This window comes from Thermobia domestica, chromosome 12 (genome assembly GCF_964235325.1).
Source record: "Thermobia domestica chromosome 12, izTheDome1.hap1.1, whole genome shotgun sequence".
Lineage (NCBI taxonomy): Eukaryota > Metazoa > Arthropoda > Insecta > Zygentoma > Lepismatidae > Thermobia > Thermobia domestica.
In genome coordinates, this window is record NC_137465.1 from 127,132,650 (window position 1) to 127,154,178 (window position 21,529).

A 21,529-nucleotide genomic window follows, 5' to 3' on the forward strand; every position below is an offset into this window, starting at 1 on the left:
CCATTGATGGACTTACTGTTATACTTAAATGTTTCTCAGGAATGTTGTTAATGTTAAAATTGTCTTATTAGCTGTTGTACGTAGGACCAATTTCACACAGTTATACATACAACAATAATATATATTGTTGTACAGTCAGTGACTGAAGTTATGTACGAAACTAATTTCATCAAACGGAAATAACTTCAGAATTGAAGGACAATATGAGTATATTTTCAGCAAATTAATAAGAATGTAATTTTCTGTACGTTACCACCACCGTTATCTCCAAAATACCAGCCATACTACCGTTATATCCCATATAAATTTTACCAAACGGAAAGAACTTTTGTCCTGACTGTACAATAAATCACGAACCCACTATTCTGTAAACTAAATTCTATGTCCCTAGTAAAAATCTGTAGCTCATTACTTAATAATAGGAGAGACTTATTTTAATTTATGGTAGGGAGTATACAATTATTGTGCGAATAATCAAAAGTATGTTTTTAATAATTTGTAAGATCTTTGTGGGCGAGTGTAAGGTAGAGATTTAGGAATACACTTTTATAATGACAAATTGTTAAAGTTTTCATTTTTGCTTAATACGCTTTTATGTATAATAAAATAATGTATAAAAAGCATTTTCCTTTTTGGTATTTTCCTAATTTTGTGGGACGATTATTTCGACTTCTGTTTAATTACTGGAGCCTTTGTCAAGTTCTTTTCCCTTGTAGTAGAAGAACCAAGTTTTATCTAAATCTTGGGATTTTCATATCTTGAGATTTCCAAATATTTACTTACAACTGCTGCTATATTCATGTTCTAACTTGCTAGTGCGTTATATGTACACTCATGTCCAAAATTATTGTCGCATATCTATAACTGTCTTCTTCTAAGGATATAATTTGATAATGAATTTGCAGCGTACTTTTAATACTGATTCTATGCGTATAATCGGGAAATGTATATTTGTGGTAAATTTCATAGGAAAAGAATTATAAATACGAAAATTAGAATGAGTAAAATAAAATGTTGCTAAATGAACAAGAAAATTTTATTTTCGTTTTATTGTTCGTATTTTCTGCTCTTTTGACATGAAATTTGCCATATACATGTCTTTGCCGATTATACACATACTAACATTATAAGAAATACCGGCGAATTCGTTATCAAATTATATTCCTAGAACAACATATTTATAGACATGCGACAATAATTTTGGACATGAGTGCATTACATTCAAACACTTCAAACATAATAAAAGTCTTATTATGTGACCAAACAGTGTACAGTTCAGTTTCCTTCACACTGTGAATGTGAAAGACGATGTAAATGAGAATGTGAAAGAAACTGGACTATACATAGTTTGGCCGCATAATAAGACTTTTATTTTGTTTGAATTTAGTGAAGGTATATATATATCCTATTAACAAGTTAAGTGTGAAAATCTCAAGATATGAAAATTCCAACTTATAGGTAAAACTTATATGTTGGAATTTTCATATCTTGAGATTTTCACACTTAACTTGTTAATAGGATATATATATACCTTCACTAAATTCAAACAAAATAAAAGTTGTGAAAGTTAAGCGTGTATATATCCTACTAACAAGTTAAGTGTGAAAATCTCAAGATATGAAAATTCCAACATATAAGTTTTATATAAGATATTCGGTAGGTGGTCACAGTGTTTTTGGTGGTCAGTGTGTAGTATGTAGCTTATGTTGTATTAGAAGTATTAGTTTCATCAACATCCGCTGACAGTAATTTTAATGATCAAACATCTAACAATGTGTTGATGTTTCTGTAATGTATGCGTTTATGAATGTATGTTCATTCCTTAGGGGCCAGAAGCGGATATCTTTTTTTTTTTTTTTTTTTTTTTTTTTTAATCGATAAGAGCTTCCGTAACTCATCAACCATTGACATCAAAACCTTGGAAAGTGGTGCGTCATCTACTTTCATACGTGTCACAGACACGAGATGGTACGTATGGCTGCTTGAGTGTGCATTCTGCTGATGTGAATTCATGAAAATGTCAAGCTCAAGTGAAATAAGATGACGGCACGCGTAAGGGTTTAACTGGCAGCGTAGAAACAATCTATGAACCTAAAAGATTGGCGTCTATTATTGCCTCAAGAAAAGAAGTTTAAAGGGAGTTTTTCTGGACAACGGAATCCGAGTCCAAAATTAACCAGTCAACGCAAGCAGTATGTGTGCTACGATCCGAAAGTGTGAGATATTTTAATGGACAAACGAAGTACACTAAATTCCCATGCTTTCTGTACTAATGAGACAGTAAAGGATATATTACACATTGGATAGTTCCAAAATGGCAAGCTTTAGTGCTGGGAACGAATATATATATATATATATATATATATATATATATATATATATATATATATATATATATATATATATATATAGTGCATTCACCAACATCCCTCAACTATTAAGTTAAAGAAGATTAAGCAACTTGTCAAAGTGTTGTTGGACAAATATAGGTCTTGTTTTCAATATCCAATTTAACATTCCCTTGTTGCAATGCAAAGATTAGGGAGAACATTTTTTATAGCCCGCAAATTCGCTAGTTCATAAAAGTATCTGCGTTCAGAAACACAATGAATGATGCTGAGTTTAGGCATGAGTCTCGCTTATCGATGTTGTGAACAACATGATGGACAATGTCAAACACGAGCAAAACGAACTGATTATAAAAACAATGGTCAAAGCATGGAATTTGAAGTTACTTTTCCTTCATTCTGTACTTTGCACTAAACTTAGGTGCACTGAACTAAGAACAGGGGGAAAGGTTACAATGCTACGACATTAAAGAGATGGAAACGAGATATCAGGATCGATAGGACCTACCCATAACAGCAGATTACCGTTCGTGCCCAGTGAGAGATAACCCGCATGAAGATCACAACCACCACCGCTCGACACAGCTCATGTTTGCAACTAAACAAGGGAACAGATAATTTGTATTCGGGAACAAATAATTTCGAGCTTTTTCGAGTGTTTCATACCTGTTTATATTATATTTTATTGTTGGTAGTCAATTTTCAACATATTTAATATTGTGGATGATACTGAATGTTTATTGCAAATCAGTAGTTCATTAAATATTTTATCCACCCATTGTGCAAAATCTTTACATCATACGGGAAAATGATCGGTCTATTTGAAATTAGCACACCGACATTAGGTAAGAACACCTGTTCGACCTTACGCCGCAAAACAAGTTTCAAATGGCAAGCCTGTGTAATTCCTTATTCTTTACTTTTCTGGGGAAGAGGGGCTGCTACAGCTTCCATAGACACTAAGGACCAGGAAGTTCTCTACACCCTGAAGTGGAAAGGCACGTCAACCCCTTAGAATATGTGACGTTTCCACAGCTTCCATGGGCGCTAAGAACCTGGAAGTTCCCTAAACCCTGAAATGGAAAGGTACACCATTCCCATCTTAAAACTCTGGTTCTGATTAATTTTCATTTGTGTGAATATGTAAAGAACATCACATTTGGGACAAAATTAAAACCTTCAGCATTCACGGGATTAGGTTGTAACTCCAGATTAATTTGTGTATATAAAATTTAAAATTACTGACTAGAAGCATATACTCGAAAATCTTACCTGCTTTATGATCTACGAGGAACTTAACAATATCAAAATGACCATCGAAGCAAGCGGCTCTAAGGGGCGTTGAGTTCGTTCGCGTAGTGCTATTAACATTAGCTCCGTGTCTCACTAAAAGTCTAACAACAGGAAGATGTCCTGCAGCTGCTGCACACCATAAAGGTGGAGCGCCTTCTATAGTTTCACCATCAAACACAACTGAAATATACAAAATAGAAACATGAGTTAGTACATAGAAAGTACTATAATGTAGTACTCATATTACCTAAATAACAATGAATATTTTTCTCAAGGAGGAAGTTTCATATTACCTGTATATTCGTACAAGTTTTGAGTTTTAAGAAGATTTAAAATATCATATACACAACTATTATACATACTCACACCATTAAAACTTCTATTGAGATCTCTCTTATTTCTTTTTCCTCTCGATCTTTTCAAATGTAAAAGTTAACCAAAATATAACTACAGGTTACAATTTTGGAGTACATACCAATGTTAAATACCACATATTTAAATATTTATTTTTTACCTAGATTATACTTAAAAGCGTTGTAAGCCATAGACGAACACAGCATCTCAATAATTCTAATAATTTTAATTTAATTATTTTAAATAGAAGCAATTTACAACGCTGCAAATTTGTAATACTGTATACATGAAATATGTTGAATACACATGGAATTATGTGGTTAATATATAATGAATTAGTTATTTTTCAACAACTAATTCCATGTATATTCCGCAGATTTCTCATGGATATGCTTATAATATTTTTTTTTTTCATATCCCATCTGTGTTTTATATTTACGAACTGGTATCTCAAAAACATCATGTTACCGACTGTCATTGTCTTCAGACCTGCAAAAATACAATGCACCCCGAAAATAAAATACAACTACTCCACAAGATCCTGTTTTTTATTGTATTGTATTGTATTTATTTCGTCCTTTTTTCATACATTTAGCACTGTAATACAATGCATATGAAGCGGACACGTCATTTATATATGAATACAAAGTGAAAGAAACAATAACAGTGTAAATTACATACACTAGGTAAATAATTAAGCCTTACTTCTTACATCTTATTACACTGTACATTTTACATGACATAATTGTTAAAAATAAACTTAGCAATTATTACTTGCAGTGTATTTAGAAACCCTCCAACAAATATGTAATGCTAAAAGCGAGTAATGACATTGATTTACTGAACATCATGTAACATTTCTATTTACTTAGCAGTTCATGTATTCCTCTACCGAGTAAAAGCAATGTTGTAATAAATATTTATGGAGTTCTTTTTTAAATTTAGCAACAGAGTCCTGAGTTTTTATTTCTTTCGGAAGTTTATTGTAAAGCATGATACTCGCGTATTTACACCCTTTTTCATATAATACTGTTCTGTGTTCTATAATAGAAAAGTTTTCTTTGTTTCTTGTATCATGATCATGTTGCTGTTCTACTCGCGTAAGGATATATTGTAGGTGTCTCTTTACAAATATCAATAGATTTAAAATATACAAACAGGGTACTGGAAGTATACGAAGTTTTTTAAATATTGGTTTGCAATGATCTTTTGGTTTAGCAGTTGCCATCATTCTTATTATTGTTTCTGTATCGTAAAGATTACTTTGGCCTTGTGTGTATTTCCCCAAAATATAATACCATATGTTAAATTCGATTGGAATAATCCAAAGTAAATTGTTTTTAAAGTAGACTCTCTTAAAACATTTTTAAGTACTTTAATTGCGAAATATATTTGGTTTAATTTTTTACTAAGCTTAGTTATTTGCACATCCCAGGAGAGATTTTTATCTATCCAAATTCCTAAGAACTTAGTTGAGTTTACATATTCTATTTCATTATTTTGAATTACAATGTTCCTAGGCTGTGCATGTTTGTTGCGCATGTGATGAAAATTGATTGCTTGTGTCTTTAGCTTATTTTCTTTAACCCAGTGAGAGATTTTACAAAGGATTTCGTTTGCACTACCTTCAACAACTTCATTTGTTTTACCTTTTACTATAATATTAGCGTCATCTGCATAAAGGGATGCTTCTGCTGGAGCAATATTACTTGGTAAGTCGTTAATATATATAAAAAATAATAGCGGCCCTAATACGGATCCTTGTGGCACTCCACATGTTATTTCTTGTTTCTCTGATATGTAGTGTGTAGCTTGGTTTGTATCCCTGTTATTGTATGTAATTTCCACTACTTGCTGCCGATTTTTCAGATACGATTGAAACCATTTGGATGCAATGCCTCTTATTCCGTAATCTTGTAGCTTTGAGAGAAGATTTCTATGTGAAAGTCAAATGCTTTCGAAAGATCCAGAAAAACACCTATACATTTCTCCTTACTATCTAAACTTCTTATGTACACTTTTCACGAAGTTATATATTGCGGTTTCCGTTGATTTCCCTTGTAGGAAGCCATGTTGCTCGTGTGTTATTAGATCATGTTTAAGTAAGAAGGATGCTAGCCGGACACTCATTGTGGTTTCTAAGATTTTTGAGAAAATTGAGAGAAGCGAAATAGGTCTATAATTTTCAAGCGCTGATTTGTCGCCTTTTTTATATATTGGTTTTACTTTTGCAATTTTTAATATACTAGGGAATTCTCCACTTGAAAACGACATATTTATGAGGAAACACAGAGGGCCAGCAATATATTTAATGCTTTTCTTTATAATACTTGGCGGTATGCCGTCTACGCCAGCTGACCATTTACTTTTCATTTTCTTTACCACTTTTATTATTTCTGCATTTGTAGCTGGATGTAGATACATTGTATTGTTGCAAATTTTTGAGAATATTTTCGAAGTGGACAATGCTGGATCATTATTGTACGTTTGTGATAAGTTGGTGTAATAGTTATTAAATAGGTCAGCAATTATACGAGGATCTTTTATTATGTTGCCATTTTTAATTACCTCTAAATTACCGTCATCATTACGAGTGTTTAAACTTAACTCGCTCTTCACTAGTTTCCACAACGTCTTCGACTTATTATCTGATTTTTTAATGATTGTGCCATTGTGTAATTTTTTTGCTGCTTTCAGAACCCGTTTGTATATGTTCTTGTATCTTTTGTAATATGTCTCTGTATGTGGTGATAGATTTCCTTGTGTTTTAGCTTTGTTAAGAAGTCTCATTTTTTTTACTTGCTATTCTGATCCCTTGTGTTACCCAGGGTTTTGATTGTATTGTTGAAGTTACACATTTTACAACAGGGAATGCTAGATCGAAATAGAATCTTATGGTGTCAATGAAATAACTGAAAGCTTCATTAACCTGATTATGTATATAAAGCTCGTTCCAATTTTCTTCCCTGAGAAGGTGATTAAAATATTGTATATTTTCGTCATTAAATTTTCTTTTGTACGTTACACTACTTGCCTTTGCATTACAAAAACTTTTATTAGGAGTTACATGTATGTCGAGTACTTGGGCAAGGTGGTCTGAAAAGCCACTGTTGAAGACGTCTACTGTGTTGTAGTTAAGATGTGTGCTCACTATGAACTGGCCAATTGCACTTTTAGAGTATTTTGTAATTCGTGTGGGAACTTTAACAATTGCGTCCATATTAAATGAATCTAGAAGTTCTACCTCGTGTTTTATAGGCTGTAAAAAGTCTATGTTGATATCGCCAACAATTACGACGGTCTTCTTGATTTTCATAAAATAATTCAGTATCGTATCCATCCTATTTATAAAAATTTCTATATCACTGTCAGGAGTTCTATATACACATACAATTACAAGGTTATAATCTACTATTTCTAATGCACAACTTTCAAAGTGTTTTTCTACATTTAAATATTTAAACCTAATGCATTCTTTCGTTTATTATTCTTCCCATCTTTTAGATCTAGCCAAAAATTCCTTATCCAAAGGCTTTCTAATTAGAACTCGTCACATCTGGCGCGACCTTCCAACAGAAGTGATGTAACCTGCCACCTTCGGACCCTTGAGCTAAGAACTCGTTTAATATCAATGATCCATGTACTAGGTGGTATCAAAAAGTTTAGACTAGTTCTGTAACACACTAACAGATGGCAACGCAAGGCTGCGCATACAGGTACAGGAAGCAGGGAGCACTGAGCTTCGTTCGTAAGTCAGTGTGCCAAGAAACATCGTCCTGTGTACATCGGGTGCTGTGCAGCTGGTGCTATTCTAATCACGTACGTTACCAGACGTCTGCAGTTTCATCATGAACAGCAAGTTAGAACAATGAGGGAACATGAATCCCATAAAGTCGTTACACAATCTCCCCATTAAAAATACGAAGGGACTATCTCAGCATTTTCGAAAACTTTTTTCCTCGTATTGAAACTGACGTTGTCTGTTGTTTGTGATCGCATAACAGAAAATGGCTGAAGCGCTTGCACTGAATTTCGGAACAGTTACCGGTAGTACCTACCTTCAGTTGAGTTTTTATCGTGTCGATTTGATTAAACGCATCCTAGGGAATAGAGGGGTTCAAAATACATCTCTAAAATTGAGTATTTTGTTGGTTTTTATCACTTAACTTTGTATACTCAATACTTTCCAATTTATTCCTGCGTTTCTTTAGTATTTGCAGGTCTATGTACAGTACTATCGAACGGCAATGATCATCCACGTTAACTGGACCATTAGTGGCAAAACTTTTTGAGCTGAGTGCCTGTATTTTCTCCACATTGCCTTGCAGATAAAATACTTAAAGAGTGTTTACGATATTAAGCATTCTATCAGTTCGTGTGATCCGGGGCTAAGTCCACACATTGTTGAAGTAACTAATGTAGTGTAGCGTTAAACTGAAATTAAAGCAGAAACCGCGTACATGACTTCATGTTCCAGACGAAGTGCTTTACACCCAAATATCAAGGTTACAAATTCTGGTTTTAGATAAAGAACACACAAATAAAATGGCACAAAAAAAAAAACTGTCACAATTGAGTATGAAGCTTAAATATTGCTTAGTAAGCAATCGGCATTCAGCAGATATATTCCTAATTTAGTTTTATTATAAATTCTAGCCACACATACGCTATAAATAAACTAATATAAATTTGCATATTTAGAACAATATTATAAATAGCGATTTAATTCTAATGCTTTCGGCAGGGGTAGGGGGAGATTCGACCAAATGTTATCTTAACGAGAGACTGTACCTTTATATAACACTATACCAATAATGAACGTTAATGTAATAAATATTAAATGAATATACACAAGGCTGTTTCATTCTTATGGTAGTAATTTGCAGTCGCCACCAGAGGCGCTAGTTTCGCGTCAGCAACGTGACGCACGCAGTACGGAGTAGCCAGACACTTGTGTACAAGCCGTGCAGAGGAGAGACGTGTGTGACCAGAATGCCGCCGAAAATCGACCCTTTTGGGGAGGGCTACATCGTAGCACTTTCTGATATAGGCTACAGCTATAGCCGAATAAGAACACAGTGCAAGAAGAAAGGTTTCACAGTTTCTGATAAGGGAATTAATGCAGCCATCCATCGCAATGCAAGCCCAGAGCAAACCATTGCCATGCGAGTCGAAAGGGGCAAAAGAAGCAACCGGCTCCACAACGCAGTCAAGACGTCACTGCCAAGGTCCGCCGGTTTGTGACCCAGGAGAATCCATTCACCCAACGTGACATAGCGAGGCGTGTTGGACGGTCAACTGCAACTGTACACCGAATCATACGCGACAATTAGGGGCTCAGAAGTACACACAAACGTTCTGAAGCAAACGCACATCGCAGAACGGCGGGTGGCATGCAAAAGGCTATATGAAGGTTACCTGGCAGGTGACAAATGACGTTATGTGATCACCTTAGATGAAGCATGGGTCTATTTGATAGGATCCCAGCAGATGCGTGCAATTTACTACCGCCGCAGTGATGGAACCGATCATGCAAAGTGGGTTCGCTCCTGCAAGGAGAGTTTTCCAAAGGGATTTATGGTAGTGACGGGTTTCTGTGCAAAAGGAAAGCTTCCGATACACCGGGTGTCATCAAATGTTAAGGTGAATGCAGCGTATTATATCGAGCATGTACTGGAACCTATCTATCGCCAACATGCTTCGGCTTTGTATGGCAATGACACTGACAGAGTGTTCATCCACCAGGACAAGGCCAACAGCCATACTGCCAAACGAACGGTGGCCTACATGACACGTATGGAACAGGAGACAGGTGTAAAGGCTATCCCATTTCGAGATATTCCCGTCAAGTCACCAGATGCATCCCCTATTGACTTCTGTGCTTTCGGCATCCTCAAACGGAACATCAATAAGTGTCGTCCGACCACACTTGGTGGCCTTTGGAAAGTGTGCAAGGAGGAGTGGGCGAAATTGGATCAGGCAGTGCTCAATAGAGGTCTCCTTCACTGGAAACTACGATGTCGTGCAATCGTTCACCAAGGGGACTCTCACATCGAACATGATCGCTGGTGGAAACGGGGTTTTACGCCCTAGGGCACGGATCTGTATTTCACTATTATAAGGCTGAAACAGCCTTCTGTATAGAATAGAAGCAGCACAAGTATTATGGTGTTTAAGTTTAGTTTGGCGATCTGGTGAGGGAGCTGGAGTTCCCCTTAAATTCAGTCTCTAATTACAAAAATATAGCGATTTACATCAATGGTGTCTACAAACCCAAGCTTCTTCTCAGACGTATATATTTGTCTCACGACTATGCACCGAGGCTAAGATTCATGAGATGGATGATAATGATGAAATGATGAAAGGAGAGGAAACGGGAGAACTCCGAGAAAAAACATATGCACACGGTGCTCGTTCACCACAAAGTTCACTTGGCGCGGGGTGGGATCGTACCAGGGACTGCATGCGCAAGAGGTGAGCACTCTGCTACAGAGCTACCGCAATCCCATTACTTTTAGTACGTTCAATATTTGCAAATCATCAAGTAAATTCCAAACAATCCCAACAAATAAACAAAACTCAATATGTGGGGAACAGATCTTAACGCCCATTTCAGTATCGTGGTATGCGAGATCACGGACCCACAAATTAACAAGATATCCGAAATGTTTCATGAAGTCCGATTTCAGGCACTAAAGGCAACAACGCTCCACATAACCACAAGGTAGCTGATCTTGAGGAAAAGGCAATACAGAACAGATCTGAAGGAAAATTGGTTCTGTCAAGTCTTTTTTTTTAACAAAGAAATGATACCTTTACATAATCCGTAAGCAGCACAATACCTAACTGAATCAAACCGTTAGTTCTTATGATTTCAAGCCTTCGTGGCTATCATGGGGTCATTAACTTTTTCATTCCGAACCTAATCCAAGCATGCTCAAGAACTACGAACAGCTTCCTATGTCTGTTGTCTTCTTTGCATCGTAAACAATAAACGAACACATTACGAGCAGCTTCCATGCATTAGTGCTTTAAAAAAAAAAAAAAAAAAAAAAAAAAAAAAAAAAAAAAGTTCAAATGTATCCTTCACTTTTTAATTTAAGTTTCCAACTTTATAAACTGCTGTACCCTTAGAAAAGCCAAAGGTGGACACACATATGACGTAAAATGAAGCAGAGATATTTTCGTCCTCAGTTCCTCAATAAAGCGTGAGATCGTTGTGTCTGTCGACAGAAAATCTTCACTTTGGAACTTGGCTCTGCAATTCTAACACGTAAGACATGTAGGGGGCAGCACCTACGCAACAACGAAATTGTTAATGCATGCAACTTTATGTCAATGAGCCTTACTGTTATTTCCATTAATTGTATTCCATAATGAAGCTACTCATTATCAGCTCATACTTATGTTCATATTAATAAAATATCAAAATATAGCCTATTCGTATATATTGTAAATAACATTAAATGTTAAAACTAAAATTTTTGCTTGATCAACTAATGAAGATAACGCGCATTACAAATAATAATAATAATAATAATAATAATAATAATAATAATAATAATAATAATAATAATAATAATAATAATAATGACAAAAACATAATTAAACTTTTTCAACATGTCTTGAGAACAACTCGAAATCTTCCGCCAATTAGTTACCATTGGATAAATTTGTTCTAAGCTTCTTTTTCTCTATTCTAATGAACCATACATAAAATACAGTTTGTCATCTGAAATTTCTGAAATTACGTGAGACTGTATGAGAGAGGTTCATTAAACATTTCTCCCAAGCTAGTGGTAGTTAAGGTAGAATACTGAAATTTTACATCTGCAAATAGTTGAATCTCTACAGATTATGAAGAAAATTTTATCTTTTAATTCCTAATAGTTTCTATGTGACAGGCATTAAAGTGAATGAAAGTGTAAAGATGGATTTAATTGAATTCTGAGCGGCGATCAAGTACCGGTACTTGAAAGACTGCACACTAAAAGAAACATTTGAGATGAAGAGATTTATGGAACGTCATATGACGTTGTGGAGTACTGGCACGTTCGTTCAACTGTAGTCGGACTTCGGTAGAAATGGCTTCCATTCCAGGGTGACCCCAATCCGCCATTGATGAAGACAGCATCACATTTACCTTCCCCCCTCCGTCCGCCTCACTTGCGTTGTTACTACTATAGAGGGCACTAAAATTTAGATATTTGTGATTCTGTAGCGTCCTTGTTTGCAACACTGAATAACGAATGTAATGCTACAAGTTTCAGTTTAACATGTGGATTTGAATAATGCAATAACGTGACGTAGTGCTATCTGAAAAATAATGTAACTTTATGTTGGGATGGCAACACTGTTAACCTCGCTGCATTGCAAAGTATGTTACACAATATCCCCCTGCCGATATTTGCGTAATACAAAATTTCAGCGGTTTTTTTTTTTGTTTGTTTGTTCTATTAGTTTAAAAGTTATAAGAGCGTATCAAGATAAATAGTCCACCTTGTATATACAATAGTTGTTCTGCAAGACCCTTAGGTGCCCGCTGTACACTACGAGTTAAAATCTTACTTAATTAAAATCTAATTACTTACATTTAACTTCTTCTTTTTTGTAAAAATTAACTGACACAATTCAGTTTTTAAGCCGCATTTAAATCTTCACAGTGCATCCGATAGCGTCTACTTACTATAGCTTTTCTATTTCAAGTGTGGCCCTGCTGGCGCTCCTGTCGATGTGTATTTTCCCGTACCTCCCTCGACATAGGAGAGACAAGTTGTTGTGGCAGAGATCCTTCAATATTTGGATGCGGACAAAGTTCTTCCCCCAAAGCAAAGGAAATGTTTCCTCCTGTTTCACATATTTTCCGAGGGCACATTTGAAATAGAAAGGCTCTAGCATCTATTAGCGTAACTTTATCATTAGAATTGTGTGTGTGTGTGTGTCCAACTGCTTCGACATGGAGATCCGGGTTAGATTTCCCGTTAGAGCCCACGTTAAGCTGTAGAGCGAATTAGGTTAGCTGCGAATGAAATGTCCGCTTTGACGTCTGGTGGGAACTAACCTCAAGAACACAACACATGGATGGATTAAGGATACGTGTCTAACGTCACAAGCTCAGTACAAGTCCAACAAACAGACTAGGGTGCCAATCCATTGTTGAACAGGATTCTATGAAAATTCACCCTGGAGAACACAATTGCAAGTGATTTTTCTTTATGAATTCAAGCTAGGATATTCTTCACAGCAAGTCTTTAAAAAAAACATTAGCATTACAGTATATTACGTCCAGGAATGGTGAATAACGCACCATTTGCCGTTGGTTTGTGAGACTTCGTTCCGGTGATGCAACACTGCAAAATGAACCCCGTGAGCACCGACTAAAATCATGTCAGATCAGCTACTATAAAACACCGCGAAAGCAATCTCTTGGCAAAGTATTCATGTTATTGCAGACAAGTTAGGCATACATCATACCACTTTCGTTCAGTGGCTCTGTGGAATCGGTAAGGTGAAAGAGGTGGGTGGGTGGGTGAACTCATGGGTGCCACACAAGTTGATACCAGCCAATAAGATTTGAGTTGAGTTGTATTGAGATTAGCGTCACTTTCTGCAGCGAGGCTATATGAGGCGTAGGCCTACATATTAATGTGGGATCCGAGCCACATGAGCTTTCGCCGGAAATCGAATCTGAGTCTCCCACGCCAAAGGAACGTACGACAACAGCTTAGCCACAAGAGAGCTCTAAAAGCAAACATGACTCGCTCTCTGAGTGTATAGAGAAACTTGAAGATTTCCTCCATTGGATTGTCATTTCTGATGAAATATACATCTTCTATGACAATAGTAAATGATCAGGACAGTGACTGGGCCATAATCAACGTCCAGAACAATGTCTCAAACTATCCCTTTATCCGCAGCAACACGTTATGGTAAGTTTGACCAATCGTTATAATACTGATCGCTGTGGATCGTTATAATATTGAACTCAATGAAATGCGCCGTAAAGTTGTCCGCAAGCATTAATCAATGGTCAACAGACAGTGTTTTCAAGGTGGACGACAATTCGTGCCTACACGTCGCTCATAGGACGCTGCAGACTCTCCATGAGTTACAGTGTAAAACCTTCCTCATCCACTGTATTTTGCTGACGTCTCTCCTTCAGGCAACTCGATCACTTTTTGGGAAAGAAAGCCTTTCCTGATGATTTGGCGGTGCAAGTGGGTGAGGATTTCTTTCCATCGTAGACTCTACTAGACTTTTTTCGCCGTAGAATGCAATCTTTGGCAAAAGTGTGCATGGTTGCAAACGCGGCTATTTTAATTAACGGGATGATCTACCTTTTCTCGGCACAAAAATTTTTATATTGGACCTTATGGGGAGAACATGGCTACCGAATTTCCTCAGTTTCTAAGGAACTAGGTATCTCTAATGGGAAAGAAAAATTTTGCAGCATTCTACAGAAGTTTATTGACGAGTTGAAATACTTAAATTGTATATTTGTTTGCTAGTTTAGCAGATATAAATTATTAAAAAATTAATAAATTAGTTTCTTTTTATACAAATTATAATATGTCTAACTTTGGAACCAATTATGGTAGAAAGATCAACTTTTTTTTGTTTTATTCCTTGAGAAGAAACGACTCTAATAGTTATAATCACAACCATATCTGATACGCCAATTAAAAAATAGTATTTTAATATAAGTATTAAAGTCCACCTGTCAAAGTTTGACGAGGGTAAGTCACGCCCCACTCTAAGCTTGGCCGCGGAAAGGGCGGGGGTTGGTGAAATGGAGGGGGAAGGGGGTGGATGTCTAAATGAAACAGGTTCTCGACCAGTTTCTGAGATTACCTGTCAGCTGCCAAATACTGTTAGCTTTATAGAGTTTGTCTTCCTCAATGGTTCTATACTAAGAGACTGGACGATATGGTGTGAAGTATCCTCTATTCCCCGTTACCTCTGGAAGTTCATCAAGATGCATTCTAGAGTGCGCGGGAAGAACAGTATATATCACAAAACGCTGTTATTTTGCTAATTTTTTCCCTTCCGGACAAATATTATAGCATACAGTAGTGGCGAAGGGAAGGGGGCAGAGGGGTGCCCCCACAGGATTCCGACAATGTAAAGTCCTGGTCCCCATATATAGGTGTCCGCAAAAAATGTCCCCTAAGTTCTTTTTAAAATAATGTCTTGGGAATATATTTCAAATTTGAGGTGTTTTCCTGATAGCCGTCATTTTCCAATATGGCCGCCGCCCTACGTAAATCTCTCTCTCTCTCTCTCTCTCTCTCTATATATATATATATATATATATATATATAAAGAGAGAGATCGTGAACCAAGGCACTTAGAAAGATAATTTTGGTGTCAAACTATAGGTTTCTGAGGCCGATGAATTTAAATATGGCATTGTTTATTGCCACTTAGAAACCTTACAACCTGGCAACACTGTTGTCTAACGATTAACTGTACAAAGTTACAAATGCGTATATGCACGCATTACTCTAGGATGTAGCGTATTTCCTTAGGAGTAAACGAAACCTACTTTTTCTGGTAGCTTTCATCACGACAAGACATATTTTACATGGTAACATGAGAGAACATTTGTCTAAATCCAATATGGCAGCCAATATGATGGCTAATTACTAGGCAACCAAGTAATGGACTTATTCAAATGCCTGTCAGTCCTAATTGGCCTAGAGCCTAGAGAATGGGAGAAAGAGGCAGGATTCGGTCTCATTGAAGAAGCGTCTCCTGAGGGGGCGAGGGAAATTTAAAATACTCCATTTTTTAATGAAAAACACGGTTTTTGCCTCCTTCTCCGCATACAACACTGCACACCAAATGCTCTATAAGACGTTCTCTAAATAGCCCTGTTAGATCCAACCTGTATTGTGTGTAAACCGTGCATTTTCACGGGGGAACAGCGGAGCAAAAGCCCTGTTTTTTGTGATGTTTCTGGTTTCTCGTGCTTACTTCGCTAAGACTAAGCACTGTAAGCCAATCTCCAATTATCCTATAGCAGTGTTAATTTCAGATCATTTCCTCCGGAGGCACCACGCACAGGGGGGGAAAGTGACTGAAAATTGCGTGCTCCACAGAAATTTCTGCGAAGATCTCAAGCACCCGAGGGTGAATTTCGTAGCTCTTGGGAGAATTCCCCCCAGAATCACCCCTGAAATCATCACTGTCCTAGGGAGTTGAAACAAGAAGCAGGATACGCAAAAAAGAACAAACTTTCAAAGCATTTAATGTTTAGGCTCGTTGCGCTAAGCGCCTTCTTAGGACGAGGACATGGGAATTGAAAAAAGCACGTTTTCTTTTCTTTTCTTTTATTTATTTATTTATTTATTTATTGAAAAACAAGTTTGCCCTTTTTTGTCCCCAGACAACCATGCAGACGACACACACCAATTGTCTTATACAAAAATGTTGCCATGATAGCTCCTATAAGACCCATTTGGAACGGTGTCCATACTGTGCATTGTTATATGGGGACAAGGGAGCAAAGCCCTGTTTTCTTTGACTTTTTCGTTTTCCGCGCTTACCCCGCTAAGACTACGCACTGTCAGTTAGTCTCGATTTATCCTAAAGAGTTGAAAATCAGATGTTTGATAAATGTTAACATGGGGCCTTCAGTGTACAAGGGATTCAATTTATTTACTTCTTATTTATTTGTGAACGAGAAGGACACTAGGAAGGGGTCGGGCCTCCAATTTCGAGGTCACATCGGCCCTTTAGGGAAAGCTAGATTTGAAAAGGAAGTGGTCGTGGTCCTGACCGTTTTAGAGAAGGTACCATCCCGGCATTCGTCTGGTGAAACTGAGGAAAACCTCAGCCAGGATGATCGGCATAAGCGGGATTTGAACCCACACTCAACCTACTCAGTGCAGGTGGCCGCTTTTCCCCTACATCACCGGCTGGGTTAACCACCGGCAGAGAGTTTGCACTATCTTCGTATTAAAAAGGGACATATTTCAATGCTTTTTCATGACACTTGTATCAAAAAAATAAAAATGTGGGATTTGAATTCCTTGTGCACTCACGCCCCCATATATCAAATATGATTTTTTCTTGTGAACGAGCTAACTGCCTTGATTTCAATGGAAAGAAACCAACTTGGTACACAAACTGATTTGTACAATGATCTTGGATGAGTTCGTTAACCTGAATGACCAAATTGAAAATTTGAAAAGACGCCCTTTGAACCTCTCAAAAATTCTTAATTCCTACAACTGAATCGTTTCATGCTGAAAGAGTGTTAGTCCATAATCAATGTTTATTTTAGTTTATCAAGCCTGGGAGGCATGCAACTATAGTGGTCCTTATGTAAGTTGAATGGCATAACTTCTAGCTACCCTATGGCCACATACCATAAGTAATACATTTAGAGTAGAGGGCGGAGGGCATTTGAACAATAAATTTCCCGAAATTCTTATTTTCTCCTTCACACTCAGTAAATTTTCTTATACAAGTGCTGAATATGATATACCAATGTGACCAGAGAATGGAGAACTTTTTTTAAATTTTCGATGAGACGTAAGCCCATAAGGGATATCGTTCAAATATACTCCCTTGGGAGGTAGATTTAAACTAGGGTAGGAAGGTTTGAACAAACAATAATATGAGCCCAAGGATAATTATGGTGGTCCGCTTCAGAGGGCTACTTTTTACGGTAGAGAACTAATTGCTAATATATATCACTCAATGTGGTTGAAAACAATATGCTATCAAGTCTGAATTATTAGAATTCGATTTTTAGTTTGGTTTGCCCGGAAACTGCCTGAAGTTAATGTTCTGGACTCGGTCTGAAGGACCCTCAAATCTCAATAAATAGACCAAGTAGCATTCCGTTCGCTAATTTTGATTCAGTTCATCTTATAGACACCGATTTAACCAATTTAAACCTTGCTTAAAATGTGTCCCGCACTCTTCATTCGAAACTGTCCCAATACGTATGACACACACACACACACACACACACACACACACACACACACACACACACACACACACACACAAATCAGAAATGAAACCAAATTTGGTTCAAAATTGCCTTACTTCAATGTGAACGCCAGCATGATCCAGAAAAAAAGTACAAACGACAGCCGTTTCAATTTTTCAAGGAAAGCTGTATCTTGTTGCCCTGTGCCATTTTTTTTAACTCTTTGATTTACTAATGTACTCTCAAAAATATTCATCCTTTCTTTACATACAACGTATTTTCTGAGGAAGAACTAGAAATATTTCCTGAGATGACATAAAAACAAACAGTAATGAAAAATATTTTCTTTGAAATGTCAAACGAAGTGATACAGGGGAGCGAGGTGGGAGGAGTCTCAATTGAAGTCTCATCAGATCACACAAGAACTAACTCGTTAAATTTCATTACAAAAGATTCTTATGCAAGTCAAAATAATTTTGCACAATGTACATAAACTTTTTAGTTGTCGTTAGAAATAAACAAAATAATAATGTCCTAAATAACTTCATTTCTCCACTACAGCTGTAAAAATTGTTCAGAACTTTGATACTTTTGAGACATCTTTTTGGAATATTATCCTGTTGCTGTTCTTGAGATAATAATAATAATAATAATAATAATAATAATAATAATAATAATAATAATAATAATAATAATAATAATAATATAACTTTTGCCTCCTAAAAATAACCAGATGGTAAATTATGGTCGATACATTTTTGGAATTCGAAGGCATTTTAGAATGCTTGTCTGTCATCTGGCTATCAGAAATAATTGATCATTTTCTCTACATATCTATAATTTTCTTACAGGGTAGAAACACCTCCTCGGAAGAGAGAGAGAGAGAAAAAAGAGAGAGAAAGTGGCCGAACTTGGGCTATTGAACGTGAGGACAGGATGTTTACATTCGCATTGACACATGCTGTGAAAACGGTCCCTTCATATCTCTCGAGACGAAAACAAAAGAAAAGGGTGGGCGCGGATGCCTTACCCTCGTCAAACTTCTTGACAGGTGGACTTTAATACTTATATTAAAATACTATTTTTTAATTGGCGTATCAGATATGGTTGTGATTAAAACTATTAGAGTCGTTTCTTCTCAAGGAATAAAACAAAAAAAAGTTGATCTTTCTACCATAATTGGTTCCAAAGTTAGACATATTATAATTTGTATAAAAAGAAACTAATTTATTTATTTTTTAATAATTTATTTCTGCTAAACTAGCAGACAAATATACAATTTAAGTATTTCAACCCGTTAATAAACTTCTGTAGAATGCTGCAAAATTTTTCTTTCCCATTAGAGATACCTAGTTCCTTAGAAACTGAGGAAATTCGGTAGCCATGTTCTCCCCATAAGGTCCAATATAAAAAATTTTGTGCCGAGAAAAGGTAGATCATCCCGTTAACGAGGTATTGTGGCTTTTTCTTTCTTTCTTTCTTTCTTTCTTTGGTCTTTAGAAGTGTTGTACCTGGGGCGGACAATTTCTTTCGCACAAACCTAATAGCCTTGATGCTGAAAGGAACGTAAAAGTGTAATCTAACCAACCAAGTGACACTGCACTTAGCTTGAACTCGCGACCATCCACTCAACATACAACTAAGGGAGAATTTTACTTCATAAGTTAGTTGATTGTAGTCAAGTTCTAATCACTGCTATGCAAATACAACACAATCTATATTACCTGTGCACTGCTTATTCATAATATAGGTACAGTCTCCATCGAAAGCAAATCAGGGGCGTCATTTAGGGGGCACGAAGGGGGCAACTGCCCCCACAATAGTTTGAAGAATACATATACTTTGATCGATTATCTACTAATATACTAGTACAAAACGTGAAAGTCTTATGTCGGCGGTGCTCTTACCCCCTCAAGCGAAGTCTGAAATGACGCCCCTGAAGTGAATATCTTATGCCAGTTTTTTTTTTTTAATAACTTTGAAATGAAGAGAACTAGTTAAATAGAACTTAAAACACAGCAATTTCCCCCCAAATATTTCCTGTACTAAATTTCACGCCACTCCGATACTGGCAACTGTACAGTCAGCGATGAAAGTTCTTTCCGTTTGATAAAATTTATTTAGGGAATAACGGTGGAACGTACATAGTTTCACCGAGTTTCAAGGCTGGAACATACAGAAAATTACATTTCTTTTAATTTACTGAAAACTATACTCAAATTTACCCCTCCATTCTGACGTTAATTGCGAAACTGACTTCATCAAACGGAACGAACTTTTGTCGCTGACTGTACTATCGATACAATAACTTCATGGTGCTATAGCGTTTAAATGGCTCCCGCCAGCCTTACGATTTGTTACATTATTATGGCTAGATTTTGCCGCCATTTGAGTCTTTGTAGATATATTACTTCTAATTAAAGTAACTATCAATATCAATCAATTCTGTGTTTAGTGAGACTTGAATCCTGTACCAAACGGAAAGCATACTAAGTATCTGATCACATAAGAGTAGGGCTACGTACTCGGAATAACATAAAAATCGACATAGGTTTGCCGCTAAATGTGATCGATAAGTATACTAAATCTTTGATTAGTATACTTTTACGACTGACAGCTGCATTCTGTCAACTGAGAGAGAGGCTTAATGCATACAGAACATGTTGACTCCAACTGGCGCAACGTGACTCGTTTCGAATCTACATTGAACTATATTTCCACATTTTACAGACACTCGATTCTAAACACGAACGTTCAATTCCAAACATACTGACATCCGGATTAAGTGTGAACATCAGTAAACAGTTAATATAAGGCGGTAAAATATTAAGATTTGATAAAAACTCTGAGTCTATTTCAACAGAAATGAAATTAAAACAGCGTTCAACTAACAAATTATTTTCTTTATTCAAAATCGATTACGAATCGAGTCTTATGTTTAACTATAAACAGAGGGGAAATTTTATGCGTTATGCAGTAAGATTTTTCTTCTTCTTCTTCTGGAAACGAAATATAAAACAAATAAATGATTTGCCATGAATTATACCTAGTTAATATCCTATTCTTTCTAAAATACAGTTTCAAGTAATCACTCTGGCCTACATGTTGCATAAAGAAATAACCAAGCCGATTTATCTGTTTTAGGAATTCCTGTTACCTGGAACGTTTTTAAAAGATAAAAATCAAACAGCAAGTGTCATATATATCTGTGACACCAGAAAGCATACATCAGCTCTAGAAACCTATTTGCAGAATAGCCGGAAATTGCACAAACTTATTTCCAAAAACTAAATTTAAACTTGCTCCATCAGATTCAAAAGCTGGTGAGACTCAACATAAATAATCTGGGTCAAATTTCTTTCAGTGGAAAATATCACGAGTAACCGTTATTTTCTAGAAGCCTCTAAAACATCATTTCTTAAATCATCATAGTAGTGTTTTTCCATTGGTGGCAAGTCACTACGACGCCAATTGAGAAATTTCTACGCGCTACATCTCTTGCTAATCTCTTCTTGATTTTGATGAAAGACTTATTCCAATAATTTTCTACCTCCTCTCACTTTCCTATCACTATACCATCTAGTACTCC

General features: G+C 36.4%; 1 protein-coding gene across 1 annotated transcript in view; it reads right to left on the minus strand.

The window, feature by feature from the left end:
* Positions 1-21,529, minus strand: part of LOC145666635 (protein fem-1 homolog CG6966) — a 142,852-nt gene that overhangs the window by 19,417 nt on the left and 101,906 nt on the right. Inside the window, exon 3 of the mRNA XM_081734083.1 lies at positions 3,621-3,821. Coding sequence (XP_081590209.1) covers positions 3,621-3,821 — 201 coding nt within the window. The remainder of the gene's footprint in view (positions 1-3,620; positions 3,822-21,529) is intronic.